The sequence below is a fragment of the Camelus bactrianus genome, chromosome 4 (assembly GCF_048773025.1).
Source record: "Camelus bactrianus isolate YW-2024 breed Bactrian camel chromosome 4, ASM4877302v1, whole genome shotgun sequence".
Classification (NCBI taxonomy): Eukaryota; Metazoa; Chordata; class Mammalia; order Artiodactyla; family Camelidae; genus Camelus; species Camelus bactrianus.
The window spans coordinates 73,014,125-73,030,391 of record NC_133542.1 but is presented as its reverse complement, the minus strand read 5'-3'; the positions used below and the strand labels follow the sequence as shown (position 1 = coordinate 73,030,391).

The 16,267-nt window shown below is 49.8% G+C and overlaps 1 protein-coding gene across 5 annotated transcripts in view; it reads right to left on the bottom strand.

Annotated features, from left to right (window-relative positions):
• Nucleotides 1-356: 356 nt before the first annotated feature.
• Nucleotides 357-16,267, bottom strand: part of ABL1 (ABL proto-oncogene 1, non-receptor tyrosine kinase) — a 123,031-nt gene continuing 107,120 nt past the window's right edge. For 2 of the 5 annotated variants that reach the window (XM_045517311.2, XM_074362410.1), the window contains exons 5-12: nt 12,865-12,949; nt 12,056-12,233; nt 10,114-10,298; nt 7,871-8,023; nt 6,512-6,601; nt 5,995-6,159; nt 4,106-4,147; nt 357-3,994 (exon numbers count right to left, since the gene is read on the bottom strand). In XM_045517311.2, coding sequence (XP_045373267.1) covers nt 2,283-3,994; nt 4,106-4,147; nt 5,995-6,159; nt 6,512-6,601; nt 7,871-8,023; nt 10,114-10,298; nt 12,056-12,233; nt 12,865-12,949 — 2,610 coding nt within the window. In that variant the 3' untranslated portion in view covers nt 357-2,282. The other 3 variants (XM_010955876.3, XM_074362411.1, XM_045517312.2) reach the window with 2 other exon arrangements.

Genomic DNA, 16,267 nt, shown 5'->3' with positions numbered 1-16,267 from the left:
GACGCTGGGACATCCTGACAGTTGACACAGCCTCCAGCCGTCTCCCCCTTCCCCGTGCCAGTCAGATGTGGCCTGAGTGGTGGCACTGCTCACTCCCGGTGCCCTGACAAGAGCCGGGCTGGGAGCAAGTCGGCATCAAGGGCGCAGGAAGAGCCTGGGATGAGGGCAGGGAATCTGCCTGCAAAATGGCTGATAACCACACAGTGTGCAGGACATCGCCACAGTCCTGCCACTGCTGTTCTGTAAAACCCAACACGGAGTCCCCAGCCCCTTCGGGAAAACGCATCTCCCTCCCTTCCCACGCACATGCCACGGCTCTGAACGACAGGGAAGAATTACAGACTAAAGCGATCTGCCCAAGTTCTAACGATGTAAACATTTATTTAAAAAATACTACAGAGGAGAGACATGGATTCAAAAAACAGAGTCATGTACAGAAACAAAATGTACTGGACCAAAAAAAAAAAAAAAAAAGAAGACACCATAGGCATTCCAGAAGGGAGGATAGTGGAAAACTATTTACACGTCATTTATAAAAGAGCAAGTCTATAAAAGAGTGTAATATCAAAGTATAAATGCAAAATATAGTGGCACATCGTGTGAACAAGGAGAGACCGGTACCTCATAGAAACAGGCAGCTGAGGGAACCAGGGTGGGTCTGTTTTGCTTTGTCTGCAAGGCCGCTGTTCGAGCACCTCCCTGTCTAACAGAGCAGTCGGGGTGGGGGGGCAAAGAGGTGATGCGCTGTGAAAACAGCATCAAACGATCCAGAGGAACCACCTCTACCAGAGAAATAAAATACAAGTTTAGGTGATTAGTGTAAAAAGGGGGCCAGTGCGAGGATACGGGCATGAGAAGGCATGAGGAGTGGAAGGTGGTTTCTCCCAGGTTATTCCTGAGCCTGGCGCCAGGCCCAGGCAGGTGCCTGCCCGCTCTTCAGTAGCTGCTCTTAGGTCAAGGTCAAGGACCCTTGGGCTCCTGCCCCATGAGCCCAGTCCTGGGCAGCCTGGGGTGATTACACTGAAGCCTGCTCTTTGAGACACTTTCTGGGGTTTCATTTATTTGTGGTTTTCTTCATCCCTGATGACCCCGACAGAAACAACCAGGCTATGTGTTGCTCGTGGTAATTACAGAAGACATCTGTTCACCAGGGTGCAGCTGCAGCCCACTGCCTCCTGTCTGTGCACTGGCACAACGGCGGCTCCTTCTGTGTTGGAGGCACCTGTGCGGAAGGCAGGGTTCTGAAACGCTTCAAGAACTCCAGAAAACTGAAGACTGGCTTGTCACAAGAGGAAAAGCCCTTTGTCTGAGAGGAGTACAAGGGAGTGGAAAGAGATCAACCAGAGATCAAGACTAAGTGCCTCTACAGGGCACCTGGAAATTGGGAAGGAAGGAAACTCTGCGCCTCCTGCAGACCTGCCTAGGCCCAGTGCTGGGCCATCTAGGGGCCCGCTGCTCACCCAACGAGCCACCCTTCCTGCCTCCCCGCCCCTGTAGGCTGAACAGCGACCCTGCCACCCCTCAAGACTCAAGCTTTCTATCCAGGATTAGCAGTGCATGTCACAAGAGAGCAAGGAACTGGGCTCGAAGGACATGGCAAGAACGGATGACAAGGCCCCTCTCCCACACCACGGACCTCCCTGGCCTCCCCACTGGTCCCGGGACCCAGAAGCTAGTTGGTTTTAGCACCCCGTTTTACCCCCCAAATCCAGAGCTGTCCTCCACATGAGGAAACGGTGCGGACACGGGCCCCTGACAGCAGGGGCGGGCAGGGTGACCAGCTGGCAGCACTTCCCAGGATGTGGTCCCGGAAACAAGTCTTCAGCACAGGGGGCCCGAGGAGACGCGTGCACAGACTCTGCCCAGGGTGAGTGGACTGACAGTCCCAAGGCCTTGGTGGCAGCTCCCATTCAGGGTACTCCTTCTTGGGGTGAAAGAGAGGTGAAGGCACAGCCAGAGGAGGTCCTCCAGAAAGAAAAATGAAAAGGAAGTGCTCATCCACCTTCCCAGCAGGCCCCAAGAGCTCAGTTTTGAAGCACTATGTGCAGTCCACAGAGCGGGAACTCCACAGACAGAACTCGGGAGAGGAGGCTCGGGGAGCCGGGCTGAGGAGGAAGCAGTGCGGGAGAGCAGCGGGCGCGCTCGCAGGTAGGAGGGCGGGGCTCCAGGCGCCCGAGCTCCGCGCCCAGGTCCCAGCGCGCTGAGCTGTCAGTCACCGGCCAGGGCACGGGGGGTGGGGTGGGGTCCCACGCGAACTGCAGGCTCCTGACGCCCAGCTTCTGCTACCTCTGTACGATGTCACTGATCTCTTTCACGGAGCTGAGGAGTTTGCTGAAGTCCTGAGTGGCCGCCGGGCCACTCCCTGCTGTCGCTGGGCAGATCTGAAGCTCCCGAAGATTATTCTCCAGTTTGTTGATGGCCTCTCGGAAGGCAAACTTGTTCCTCATCTGTTGGATGGAGTCCACGTAGCTCACACAGAAAGTGTAGAGGTTTTTGCCAGCCTCTAGCACGGCGCTATGGCTGGCCATCTGCTCGGAGTTCTTGGAGATGGCAAGGCACAGGGCCTCGGTGCCATCCAGCACCACACCCTTGGTGATGGTGCCACTGGCAATCCGCTCGGGAGGCTGGCGGGTTTTCCGAAGAGACACGCGGGTCGATATGAGAGGGATGAAGGCGGTGGAGGACGGCTGGTCCCCTGCTTGGGCAGAGGATGCTGAGGGCAACGTGGAGGGAGCGGGGGCTGGGCTGGTCGGAGTCCCCGCCGGCTTGGTGGACGACTGTGGCTTTGGCATGGACGGGAGCACGGGCTTTTTGGCACCATCTCCCGGCTGGCTGGGTTTGGCAGCATCACTGTTCACAGCATCCACACCCAGAGCCACGGATTTTGCTTTTCCACTGGCACCTGCCTCCCCGGCTGCTTCCTGGGTCGGGCTCTGAGAGGGCTTCCCGGCTTTCCCAACAGATGCTGGTGGTGGGGGTGGTGGGGCGGGTTTGAGCTTGGACAACTTCCCCTTGTCTCTCCCTGGGGACTCGGAGGAGGGCTTGTGCCTCCTCACTCTAGACTCCTCGGCAGGGGCCTTGCTGGTCCCTCCAGATGCACCTGGCCCTGCTCTGCTGCTGGGGGGCACCGGCTCAGCAAGTGTCCCCAAGGCACTAGCCTTCCCAGCCTCTTCCCTGTGGGGAAGGCCAGAGGAAGGCGTGGCCACAACCTGCTTCCGGAGGAGTTTTGGAGTCAGAGTGGGAGGGCTGGAGCCCGGGCTGGACTCGGCTGTGTCCTTGAAGACCTCATCGGCTGCTTCCTCGGTCTTCTTCACCAGCCTGGGTGGGGGAGTGACTGTGCCTCTGGTCACCTGATCAGACCTGTTCTCACTTGCCCGCTTCCGAGGCAGAGCCGGCTTCTCACTCTTGTGCCCTCCAAATGTGGATGAGTCAAACTGTCTCCCCGTGGACTGCAGATCCCGAGGCAGCGTGACCGACCGCCACTCTGTGTCCTTGGCCCCGTGGGGCATGCAGGAGGCAGAGCAGGATCTCAGGAAGCGCTTACTGGAGCTGCCACCACTCTCCTCTTCACTGGCTGCTAATCGGCTGCTGGTCAGCGTGCTGGACTTTTTCCATAGGTGGGGAGACCTGAAGCCTGCACCCCCTGACTCCCGGAAGGCTCCATTGGGGACGCCAGCCCCGCTGCTGGGCTTTGGGGACTTGGCTGGCTCGGCTGCGTCCGAGGGTGCGAGAACCAGCGCCCCGTTGCTGATTTCACGGCCTTCTTCCTCGCTGGCCCCTTTGCGCTCGGGCTGGCCGTCCATTTCCCGGAAGGAGCTGCTGCGTTTGGGAGGGGTTGGGGCTGTTTTCTTCTTCTTCTTGATCAAGGCGCTGAACAAGTTGGTCTTCTTGTCTTTGGGGAGAAGGCGCTCATCTTCATTTAGGCTGCCATCCTGAGGACCTCGCTCTTTTCGAGGGAGCAGTGGAGATACAGCGGGCTCGTGGTCCAGAGGATCTGAAAAACACGTTGGGAAGAGTTTAACGACTCCAGGCCAAAGGCTACTGGGTGAGCGGGGGAACTCGCCCAGGCTGACAGGCCTGCATGTGGCCCAGCCCTGCCACTCACCTGGGCAAGTTACTTCTCCCGGCTCGGCCTCAGCTTTCTCATCTATAAAACGGAGGACAAGAAAACCTATCCATAGCGTTGTGGTGAGAACGCAATGCGAGAATGAACACGGAGCGTCCGAAACTGCTCAGTAACTGCCCCTCATCCCTGCACTGGTTTCCTTTAAAGCTGCGGAGTCCCCCCAGCACCACTACCTGGTGAGCAAACAGCGTGACATGGCCGAGCCCAGGGTCCGAACCCGTGCCTCTCAGACTGGTCAGCCAGCTGAGGTTTGGCTGAGGTTCCTCCGCGGTGCGATCAAGAGGGAAGGGGCCACACACCACAGGGCGCTGTGACAACGGGCTATTATCTTGGGAAACAAGAAGGGCGACCTTTTAAATTTTTAAATGGACATTCTTTAAATATGAATAATAGCTCCTAAGAAGTCTTTCTGGTGTTGCCAAGCACCCGGCTAGTGAATGACGGAATTCTCCCTCCGTGGGCAGCCGCAAGTGGAGCGGTTTCTGTCAGCACCTGTCACTTAGAGTCCAGGTACACGCGGGCATCTGTCAGAGCACCAGGCAGCACACGGGACTTCAGATCAGGGAAAGACGACGATGACCCCCCAAAACTTGAATCCAGCGGAAGAAGGCGGAGACAGTGAAATGCTAATGTTACGCCCAGCTCTGTTTCAGCGCTGAACACCGAGCTGACACTCCTGGCTCACCACGAGATTATGTATCAAAACACCCCTCGGATGAATACTGACGGGCGTAAGTGAACATGACTGCTTATCATGGGCTTTTAATGAGCTCCAAGTTTTTCACAGCAGCCTCTCCTCCTCCCCACTGTTCAACTACCTGAAATCATGACAACTAGCAGAAGGACGAAGGGGCCAGATTCTGGACAGTTTACATACTATCAAAGTGGGGTGAGCAAGATGGCCCAAGGGGCATGCAAGCAAACCACCATAATTTGGATTTATTTCCTACGTAAACCTTTTAAGTATCTATTTTTGGTATATTTATAGTATCCATAATATATTTGTACAGTAGTGTGTGTATATATGAGTTGTACATTCTTTTTAAAATTAATACGGGTACATGACGAAAAAAAAACTGGGAATCATGGGGGCTACAGATTCTGCCGTGACTCAGCCTCCCATAATCCTGGCTCTGCTCTGTCCCTCCCCATGTGCTTAGCGTGTGGTCCACCAGAGCATCCCTCAGGAGCGCTACACAGCCAGACGCCTGGCCCACCTCAGACACTTCCACTCAGCTGATGCGTAGCAGAACCCAGACTTCGTTTTTTGGTTTTTTTGAGGTGAGGGAACTGCCACCTCAGAGCAGCCTAAGTCAGAGTCGAGCCTGGCACACGGGAAGCACTGGGTCAGCGCTTACTAACGTTATTTCTGGTAACATCTTGAGACCCCCCGAACCACTCGCGTGGCCCTTGCTAGTCTGGGAACAGCACCAGATTCAGTCCTCAGAGACCACGAGGACACCAGCTCTCCCACAGGTATCTCCTGGTTCCTCCGTTCCAGTGAGCTTTTCATATCAGTGCTTTCACAACAAGCTGCTCTTCGTTTGGTTCAATATTTATTATGGTTGTATCTGCCCTGCAAGGGCAACCACAAATGCTGTGAATAACACATGGAGGGGTGGGCTCGTTCTCAGTGGGTTTCGTAAGCACCCGTGCCTATTCGACTAGGCTCATGCCAAAGCCACAAACTCCTAAATGGTTCTGGGAGGGGAGGTGCTGTGGGAAAAGGGAGAACCTTCCTCTTTTTGAAGCTGGATCACTAACATGGGGTCTCCCTACGCTTCCGTGCAGGTTCCAGTCACTGCTTCCCATCTGCCTGCACCGGCCCTGAGGGCTGACTTCCGGGGCCTCTGGGGGTGGGGACATACCAGTCTCTCCGGGGCCCTTGGAGTGGGGCATCTCGGGCCCCTCGGGGGAATCTTTGTGTTCGGCAGCTCTCCTGGAGGTTCTCGTCTTGGTGGGCAACTCCGGGGCCTGCAGCAGAGGACTTGCAACCCCTCGTACGCCTTTCTTCCCCAGTTCCTTTTCCACTTCTAAGAACCACCAAAAAATCAATAACAAAACCAGCAGTCGTGAGTAATGATGACATTTTGGTACACTGGTCTTCTTTTTCTTTTTTAGACAACAGTAGTCATCTGTATACAGTTACAGGAAAGAGATACACACGCTGAAGAAACAGCACTTGAGTAGTTTTCAGAACCCTGGCTGCAAAAGACAGAGAGCCACACTCAGCACCTCTGCACAGCTTTCTGGTGTCAGGTGACTTGCTGGCCCATGCACCCCACCAGGAAGTGAACTGAAGGACTGGGCTGGAGTCCCACACGGCCATCTTTCCTATCCCAACCTTTCTCCCCACTGCAGGCATCCCAAGGATGGGCACTTTACCATCTGATATGCTGGATTCCTGGAACATGGTTTCAAAGGCTTGGTGGACTTCAGCAAAGGAGGGCCGGTCAGAGGGATTCCACTGCCAACCTGGACAGATGAGACCCACGTCAGACCACCCACAAGGCCTTGCTAGCAAGCAGGGCGCCAGCAATTCTCAAGGGAAAGTCTGCAAATTAAAGCAGCATTCCATCCTGTTAGCCATCTTTTGCTCTGACTGCTATGACAAGTTAAAGTGATAAATGCTACTGTGTCCTATTACAGACACTAAGAATTTGAAAAAACTTGACATTGGCAGGAATATGGATCACAAAACCCCCAGAGACACACTGATAGCAAGAACTACATTTATAAATACTTTTTCCCCAACCTGCCTCTGTTAAGTGCAGAGAATTACTAAGCCAAATAGCTTGCCTCCTATCTCACCCTTACTTCATGGTTATCAAAGTCTGCATCCCTCATCAGTAAAAACATACAAATTAAAACAAGATCCCCATGAGGACTGAGGACTGGCAGAGCCCGATGCAGGAGGGTGCAGGGCCCCTCTCATGTACTTCTGTTCGGAGTATAAATTCTTAAAAGCTTTTTTGGAAACAATTTGGTAAAATCTACCAAAATTTAAAATGCACACAGCCCTCTGAACCAACAGTTCAACTTCTAGAAATACTAGCATGATGCACAGAGGTATACATATGAGGGTACTGGTTCCTGCCTTGTTTATAATTTTAAAAAGCAAACAAATGTGTTAAACAACCAAATGTTCATTACAAGAGGGAGGACTGGATGAATGAATGAATCATGTAATGGCAGCTACATACAGGTAAGAGCAGGGATGGGGGAGAGAGATCCCTGAATTACAGACAGGGAAAGATATGCCTGTTATACTAAGTGCAAAAAATGTTGAGGGAATAAATTTTTCTCTAAATATTTCTCTATATATACACACATATATATATATATATATATATATATATATATATATATATATATATATATATATATATATATATGTAAAACCAAGTAGATAAATGTCACCTGGAATATTTACCTATTATATCAGAAATTTGTATTTATTGATAAGAAACCCAGGTTCGATACCCATCAGTCTCATTTTTGCACTAAAAATAAAACAAAAAACTCTCACACATAAATACTATGTATAAATAAAGGTATACAATAACACTGAAATAAGTTTAAAAAAAAAAAAAAGTACCAAACTGTTTGCATTAGTTGCTCAGGAAGAATGGGAGTGAAGAGAGGAAACAGAATACTTTAATGTTGCACTTTACAGGTCCCCCCCTGCGCTGGGATTTTGCACAGCGCCCACAGATTATCTCAGAACCAGCAGTGGAGGCTCACATGCTCGCATGAGTTCGTAGACCTTCTCTGGGCAGCCTTCTGGGCGCTCCATGCGATAGTCCTTCTCTAGCAGCTCATACACCTGGGACAGGTCAATTCCTGGGTAAGGTGACATGCCATAGGTAGCAATTTCCCAAAGCAACACTCCAAATGCTAGGAGAAAAAAGAAAGAGAAAGATTGTTCAAGATGCGTAAGATTTAACTACACATTTAAAATTGGTCAACTGTGCAGCAGACATCAGAAGTTACACCCTCAGAAGCAGGTCAGGCACTGACATTTTACCAGGCTCTTAATTACCAACAGCCTAGGACAGAAAAGCACAGAATGAGGCTTTCCCTTTACTCACCCCTACCGACTAAAAGGGACTGGGTCAATCAGCCCCTCCACGGTCTTTTACGCAACGTGACCATCTTGTTGGGAGACGTGGTGGAAGGCCCCTAGGACTGGAATTTAGGAGGCCATTTCTACTCATAGCTCTGTGATCAACTAGCCATGTGCCTAAGACAGGCCACCTCTCCTTTCTGGGTGTACAAGACTATCCCTAAGGTCCCTTCCAACTCCAAAAATTTCATTAAAATCTTACAGAATCCTTGAAACTCCAGGTCTCATTAAGGAACTAGGACTCCTTGGGCAAATGGGTGATTTAGGGGTGGGGCAGAGAAAGAATCTGGAGCATTTTATCATTCCAGACAGCACAGACACTATTGAAGACTACAGGGCTTTGTCAAAAGTACCAGGAACAACCTGAAGTTCCCATTGGCCAAAGATGAGACAATCTGAATAGAATAAGAAAAATAACTGCAGTGGATTAATCAATAATATAATCAAATATTTAAATCCAAGAGTTCATAATATCACAAAAGAAAAACAACAAAAACCTAGATGGTCATCACTGGAGGGCATTAAGAAACCAACTAATTATTGTGGAAACTGGTAAATAATGACAAGGAAGCAAACACTTATCCAGTCTTTCCTACATGAACTGTATCCCTACTGTAATGAAACAGCAGATGAGAGGAAATCTCTTCTTACAGAAGTGCTGAGCTAACTGATGAATAAGGAATGACAGAATTAGAGAATTATCATTTGGCAACTCCTAATAAATTAGTGGATCTGGGCAAAGAGAGAAAATCACGAATTATGGACCTACTGACGAAAAAGCACACCACTTTTATTAAAAGAAAAAGTACTTTTATTAAAAGAAAAAAAGCCAAACCCGAATGTGACCAAGCTGTCCATATCCAGCTACCCATTTACTAGGAACAGTGAAGACTAAGGAACATGTTAAATCACACCACAGAGGCACAATGAACAGAATCCAGAATGTGGGTGGCAAACTTTAAAGGGCAAGTGACAGAACTTCTTCAACAAATAAATAGCAAGGGACATAAGGAGATAAAGAAGGAATTTACAGATCAGAGGACACCTCAGGGACACTGTTAACTAATCACACTGTGGGATCTGTATTCCCATCCCAATTCAAACAGATTGTATATATGTAAAGGTATATTGTATATATATAAAGGTATGACTTTTATGATTTAATCGGAAATCTGAACACTGACTAGATACTCGATAATATTCAGAAATTAATCTCAATTTGTGGCTATGCAAATAAAAAAGCCATCTTTAAGAGACATATGAAATACGGATGAAACATGATGTCTGGGCTTTGTCTGAAATAGCAAGGGTAGGGGAGTGGGCAGGTGCAGAGGACGTGAGGGCACCACGGGTGATGAGGGTAAACCCTGGGGAGGGGCACACGAGTTTATTATGCAACTCTGTCTTCTTTAGCATATACTTAAAATTTGCATAATAAAAAGTTCTTTGAAAAAAGTAAAAATAAAATACTGTCACAGGAGGCTTCAGAGGGCCGTATTCTAGTTAAAGCCCAAGCCAAACTACAGGGCATTCTCTCACAGAGGAAGACTGAGTGCCTGCAGGGTTGGTTAGCGCCGCCGCAAACCTATGCAACAAACTGGGAACGAAGACATAAAGATAGTGAGTGGGGGTAAAAAGCTAAGCTGAATTATTTTGGAAGAAAAAGCTCACTCTTACTTCATTTTGGAGAGAAAACAGGGGAGAAATGATTTTAAAATGAAGAAACAAACAAACAAAGAGAAGTAATGAAAAAGAAATGAAAGAACAAAAAAGAGGAAGTGACAAAGCAAGGAGAGAAAGACAGACGAGGAAACAGCCCACTCTGGACGGGCAAGGACAAGACTGGAGCAGCGGCCCTTACCCCAGACGTCCGACTTGATGGAGAACTTGTTGTAGGCCAGGCTCTCAGGCGCAGTCCACTTGATTGGGAACTTGGCCCCGGCGTGGGCTGTGTAGGTGTCCCCTGTCATTAACCTGCTCAGGCCGAAATCAGCCACCTTCACCAAGTGGTTTTCCCCTACCAGGCAGTTTCGGGCAGCAAGATCTCTGGGAAAGGGAAAAGTTCATCTGTGAGAGCTGCTGGCTAGCTTTCCAGCTTCACAAATCCGCCACCGTTGAGCTTATAAAGGTGCAATACCGACAATGGGAAAACGGAGTCCAGTCTCTCTGGGGAACAGTGCCCGTCCCTCAGCACCCACCTGAGCTCCCACCACGGTGAGAGGCAGCAGGGGGCAGCTGGCCCCATGACCCGGAGCAAGTCAATTACCCTGGGACTCAGTTATCGCAGCCATAAAATGAAGACGATAGTAACAGTGCTTAGTCTCAGGGCTGTTGTGAGTCGTCAGGAATGAACACAAAGGCACTCTGACTAATGCCTGGAGAACAGTGTCACCTAAGTGTCTGCTCAGTTACTGCTGCTCTATGCGAGGCACAGGGAACAGTCCTCCATCTCGAGAAACATATCAGAGTGTGTCTCCGCTTGTCCTATCCAGACTTGATAGAGCAAAAATTTAACAAGCCTGTAGCATTCTTTACCCAAACTGTATCCCCTACTTTCCTGTTTCTCCTTGATGTTTATCCAAATGTATCCTATAAATTCTCTCCTATATAATCAGCTTCCTCTTGCCTCCTGATTCTCCCAGGGAGGCAGGAGTCTAATCTTTGGTTCATGGATGTTAACCATGAAATCGCAAGGCAAACAGGAACGAGGAATGAGAAGAGGCACCAGCTCAGTGCGACGGCGGCGTGAGAGCCTGATCATCAGCAATCAGAGAGGAACTAAATACAGGGGAGTTGTGCCTAATAGGATTTTGGTAAAGCATTTTAAGTCTGCTTGAATGAAGAGAGAACAAACCTAGCTGTGCAAGACAAACTGGGAGTCAAGAAATCTCAATTTGCAGCCTCAGAGGGTTCACTTTCTTGAGTGACAGGAGCATCTGAAGCAGGCTCTCACGAAGCACAGAAAATCTGTCTTACAAGGAACCGCCAGCATTTCACACATGCTACTCTTACTCCTCACTATGAAATCTCATGTACAGGTTTCATACTTGAGTTAATTGGGTAGGAAAGGTCACCATGGTGGCATGGAGAACATCTTGTATAAAAGACTCCGGCAAGGCCCGTCAGGCTCTGTCCTGCACAGGCCATCACTCTGCTAGGAAGCCCTTTCCACCAGCAAAGAATGTGAAGACCAAGATAATTGTGGCACACTTGAAGGTCAAAACACTCTAGGCTTTAAAAACAGCAAAGACGCTTAATTTAGAACTGCATGTACACAATTCTGACAATTGCAGAAACGTCCTTGAACCAGGTGACAGTAAGTTAAGTGGAGAATGAAGTGATAATAAAGAGAAGGGAGGGGACACAGGACACAGAAACAAACCCATGTGTGGCTGTTACCGAGCGCCTGTGTGACAGCAGTGCCGACGGCTCCCAGGAAGCGGTCATTACTGACGCACTCCAGCCTCGGACCAACAAAGAGCGCTCTACTTAGAGGAGCTGTGACTGTCAGAAGGGGCACCTTTTATAATTTTCAGTCAGTGTTCCACTTAGACCAAAATGGTTCCCAAGTGAAATGTTCCCCAGCCTGGGATTAACTGCTGTGGGTCCAGGGGCTAGGCCTGGCCGAATTCAGTCCTGGACACACGCCCAAAGCCGGCTACATCAGGAACCTGGCATCTGCCAGGTCCAGTGAGCTGCCAGCACTAAAGTCAGAGACTGAGCCATAAGCCCTTGCAGGCTGGGGCTTTTTCTGAAAGGATGCTGGGCGACCGGTGGGGAGGCCGGCCTGGCCAGGCTCCTACCTGTGGATGAAGTTTTTCTTCTCCAGGTACTCCATGGCTGATGAGATCTGAGTGGCCATGTACAGCAGCACCACAGCGTTCACCTCCTGCCGGTTACACTCTCTCAGGTAATCCAGCAGGTTCCCATAGGTCATGAACTCAGTGATTATATAGAATGGGGGCTCCCGGGTGCAGACCCCTGCCAACAAGACAAGGGCTTCAGGGTGCTGCCCTTCTCCCAACTGAACAAGTATCAAACAGACGAGCACTGAAGAACAAGGCTTTGGAAATGGACTTGGACTCCGCCCTGTGTCCTGGGCCCAAGTTGTAACACGGTCCCATGCACCTGTGGACTGAGATTATGTTCCTGCGGGCAGGACGTGGCCACGCCCCTTTCTTCCTCCCCAGCCAATGAACTTCAACAGGAAGAGGCTGCCACTGAGTTCATAAGCAAAGTCCGGGCCACATCAAACTAAATCACCGTGAGTTTTCCCTCTAATGGTTACATCTACTTACAGAATCATGTCTGTGAAGGAACTCTTGAAATTCTTGTTTCAGAAGCCAGTTTGAGATTTGCAATTGACTGCTCCTGGGTATTAATTTAAAGCAGTGACATTCTCTCACACGTGAATGCGCGCACACACACACACACACACACACAAACCATCCCACACAGACCTCCTTTCACCAAGGGCTGAATGCTGGTAGAGAACAGATGCCCAAATCAGAAACCTTAATGCAGTGAGCCATTCATCTCTTCTCCAATGGCACCTGTATCACCCCAGAGGGTTTAATTAAACGGTCTTCTCTTCAGAGCTCCACACACTCACCGAGCAGCTGCACTAGGTTAGGGTGCTTGATCTCTTTCATTACTGCAGCTTCTTTCAAGAACTCTTCCACCTCCATGGTATCCTCCTGCAGAAAAAAAAAAGTGATGAAATTATTTGAGCGAGGAAAGTGTTTAAGTGGGAAAGTACAACTGGAATAGTTAATACAAACTGGAGCTCCAACAAACAACCATCCTGGTCTATTAGTTTCAACCACGACATTGCTCTGGACAGGTTCCAAGGTGGCCGGTCATCACCCCAATGGCACAAAGAATTTTCCCCTTTGGGGCTGAACTTCTGAATTCTCATCCGGAGCAATACACCAAGGTTGGCTTGTATATGCTGGTGACTTGCTCTGGTGACTCTGTGCAGACTATTTGTTTCCGTCACCTTGTAGAGTTTACGGGAAGTAAGGGAGATGTGCACAGGTAAATATCGCAAACACAATACTACTTCTCTAAGGAACAGATGGTTTCCAAGGGCTCTTAAAATGCTTCACCATCTGAAATGCACCTGATTTAAGAGAAGAGACCTTGTTGACACAAAAAGATCTATAGCACTACCAAAGAACAGCACCTCAAAATACGGCAGAAACAGAGGGTGCTGAACCCCTTAAGCATGCGGTGCCATGGGCTCTAAACGAAGCGATCACTACCTGTCAGGCCAATTACTCAGACTGTAAGACAATCCTCACTAGCTGCTCCCTAACAACGGGTTCACAAGTGCCATCTGTACACATCACGTTTTAGCAAGTTCACAGTATTTAAGCGCTGAGGGGAGACAAAGATATTAGCAAATGCCCAGACAAATGTGATAGTATTTCTCCATTTCCTCACATATCAGTCTGGAGCGCGATGGGGCCTGGCCCCATGGGCTTACATCAGGTTAGAGCCTGGCTGTAGGCTTACACGGGGTAAAAGGTCTTTTTGACTTACAGAACCTACCATCCTCTGAACTGACCATCAAAACAAGGAGCAGGCAGGTGGGATATGACACAGTCTCACTGTGAGAACCCAGCTAAAAAGGCCGAGGAGGAAAACAAGACACCACCCGCCAAGTTTCAACATCAAGTCTGATTCTGTTTGACGAGCAAGACTGCATGGGAGACGGGGAGTGAACGTCATGAAACTAGACTACCCCAAGAGGAAAGCGGTATCCACCTGGTTTTAAATGTGGAAGCTCACGTACACTGTACCTGCCCCTTCGGGAAACCAAGAGCTAAAGTGCCGTACTGCAGCACTCACCCACCGTGGCTGCCCGGTCCCCGCCCCGCGCACGGGGAAGACTTCGAGGACCGGCCAACCTCGACTTCGCGCTTTCTTGCCTGGGTCAATCACGCACACAAGCGAAGCATGACCAGTGAGGACGTGCGCCGGCCCAACATCACTTCACTTTGGGTTTGATGAGACTGAGACTCAAAACAATTTATTGCTCTTTAAAAATGGTGAGCTGCTCTTAATGTCAATTAAACATCTTCTGTAGTCTTGGTGTCGAGCTGCATGGGTAGGAAAAGAACACATCCCTGCCACCACCTCATTGGCTGTTTAATTCTTCTGAGTCCTCTCTGCTCCTTAATATGCTCAGCAGACCATGTGGTTTTCGGTGCAGAGTGCTCTGATTTACCAGGGTGACATGCTACTGTCAAAGGCTGGAGAGCAAATGCCTGTCAGAACCAGGCGAGTCAGTGCCACTCACATAAGGACCAGGGCCTTTAAGAATCTTGCTCAGCCAACAATATGTTCAAATAGTGGCTCTCAAAGGAAGCTTTCCAGACTTAGAACGCTGCATAATGAACCATGCACAGTGAAATCCATTCAGAAATAAGACTGCGCTTGGAGGTACTGACTCTTTTCTGCAAGTGTGTTCTAGGTCTTGAGAGGCATGGACATGCGAAAGCAACACTACAGCTTTCAGAGGCATCCCTCCTCTCTCCCTCTCTTCATCACACACGTGTGCACGTGCGCACACACACACACACACTGTGGACAGTACAAATAATTCCTTGGTTTTTTTTCTTTCAGGACAATCGGTGTGAACTTGTCTCCCCCTGCTGGAATCAGACCCGGTTCAATGTATAATTTAAACTCCTAACAGCATCCTGCAGCTGTGTTAGACTGGAAATACCCCTGATGCTATCCTATTATATTCCTTTAATTTTATTTAAAATTTTTCCATCATCTTTTTGAAGAGAATCCTTCCATTTATACAGTAAAATAAAACTAACTCTGAATAACTAGGGCCAAGGCCACACTTTGAGGAAAAGCTGTGAATTTCAGCCTTGTCTGTCAAGGAGGGAGATGGGCCAACTGGCCTCTCTTCACGAGGGCTGGCTGGCTGACCGGAGGTGGGTGGATACTTTGGCTGGCACAGCAGAATGGTCAGGAGGACGCCTGTGGGATACACCGACCAAGCTCTGCTGGGTAACCGTGGTAAGTTACCTACGTAACAGATAACAGATTAGCTCTGAACCTGTCTTCTCATCTACAAAACGGAGACCACAGCAGTACCCACCTCCTGCACAGGGCGCCGAGTACAGGGCCCAGGACACGGCCAGCACTCACTCGGTGGTACTCACTTGTATTAGGACAGCTGCTCTCTGTTTCTGAGAAGCAGACTAAACGTGCTGCTTGTACAGAAGGCGGGCTGGTTCTGTAATTAACATGGGCTTTTTTTCCCCCCTGTCTTTCTGACAGATACATTCCTCCAGACTCAACATCTCACAGGTATTTTCTAACCAGCTTCATTCTGTTTGCTCACTGGCCTCATCCCCAAGAGGAGGAATTCTACAGCATAAAAGAGAACACTATTTTTAAAACGGCCCAGCACCCCACTGTGCGGCACAGGTTTTAGCACTCGCCACGCCTCCCTCTCGGGGGGGGGGGGGGCACACGCCTGGCTGCAGAGCAGGTCTCGTGCCTGAGATGGATCAGTTTCCACATGTTTCCGGTTCCTACCCGCTGTCAGGGGAGCAAGGTTACAAGCACGGTGAAGCCCGCCCTGCACCTATCGGATGGGCTGGATCGACGCACGGAGAGATGTAGCGGTTTCTGAGCTAGACTGAGGAAGGTGGTTGGTTCACTAACCAGAGTAGGGACCTGAAGCTTGAGCGAAAAGTCCACGAGAAATATCTTACAGAGGAACCCCACAACTCTGATCCTCAAGTACTGCACTGTATCTAGCCCCACAGCCAATAGGGAACCCACTGCAGGAGCCAAGGGTGATGTGGCAGCCGTGGGCTCTGAGTCGTGCGGACTCTCTCCCCAGCGCACAGCCCCCTCATGAAGTCAGAGAGCCACTGCGTGTGACTGTCCAGTGTCAGTGCTGCATGGAGCCCTTCCTTCTCTGCCATTCCTGGAGCTCTCCAATAAAACCAATTTCCGGGGGGGATAACAAAAATACAACCCAA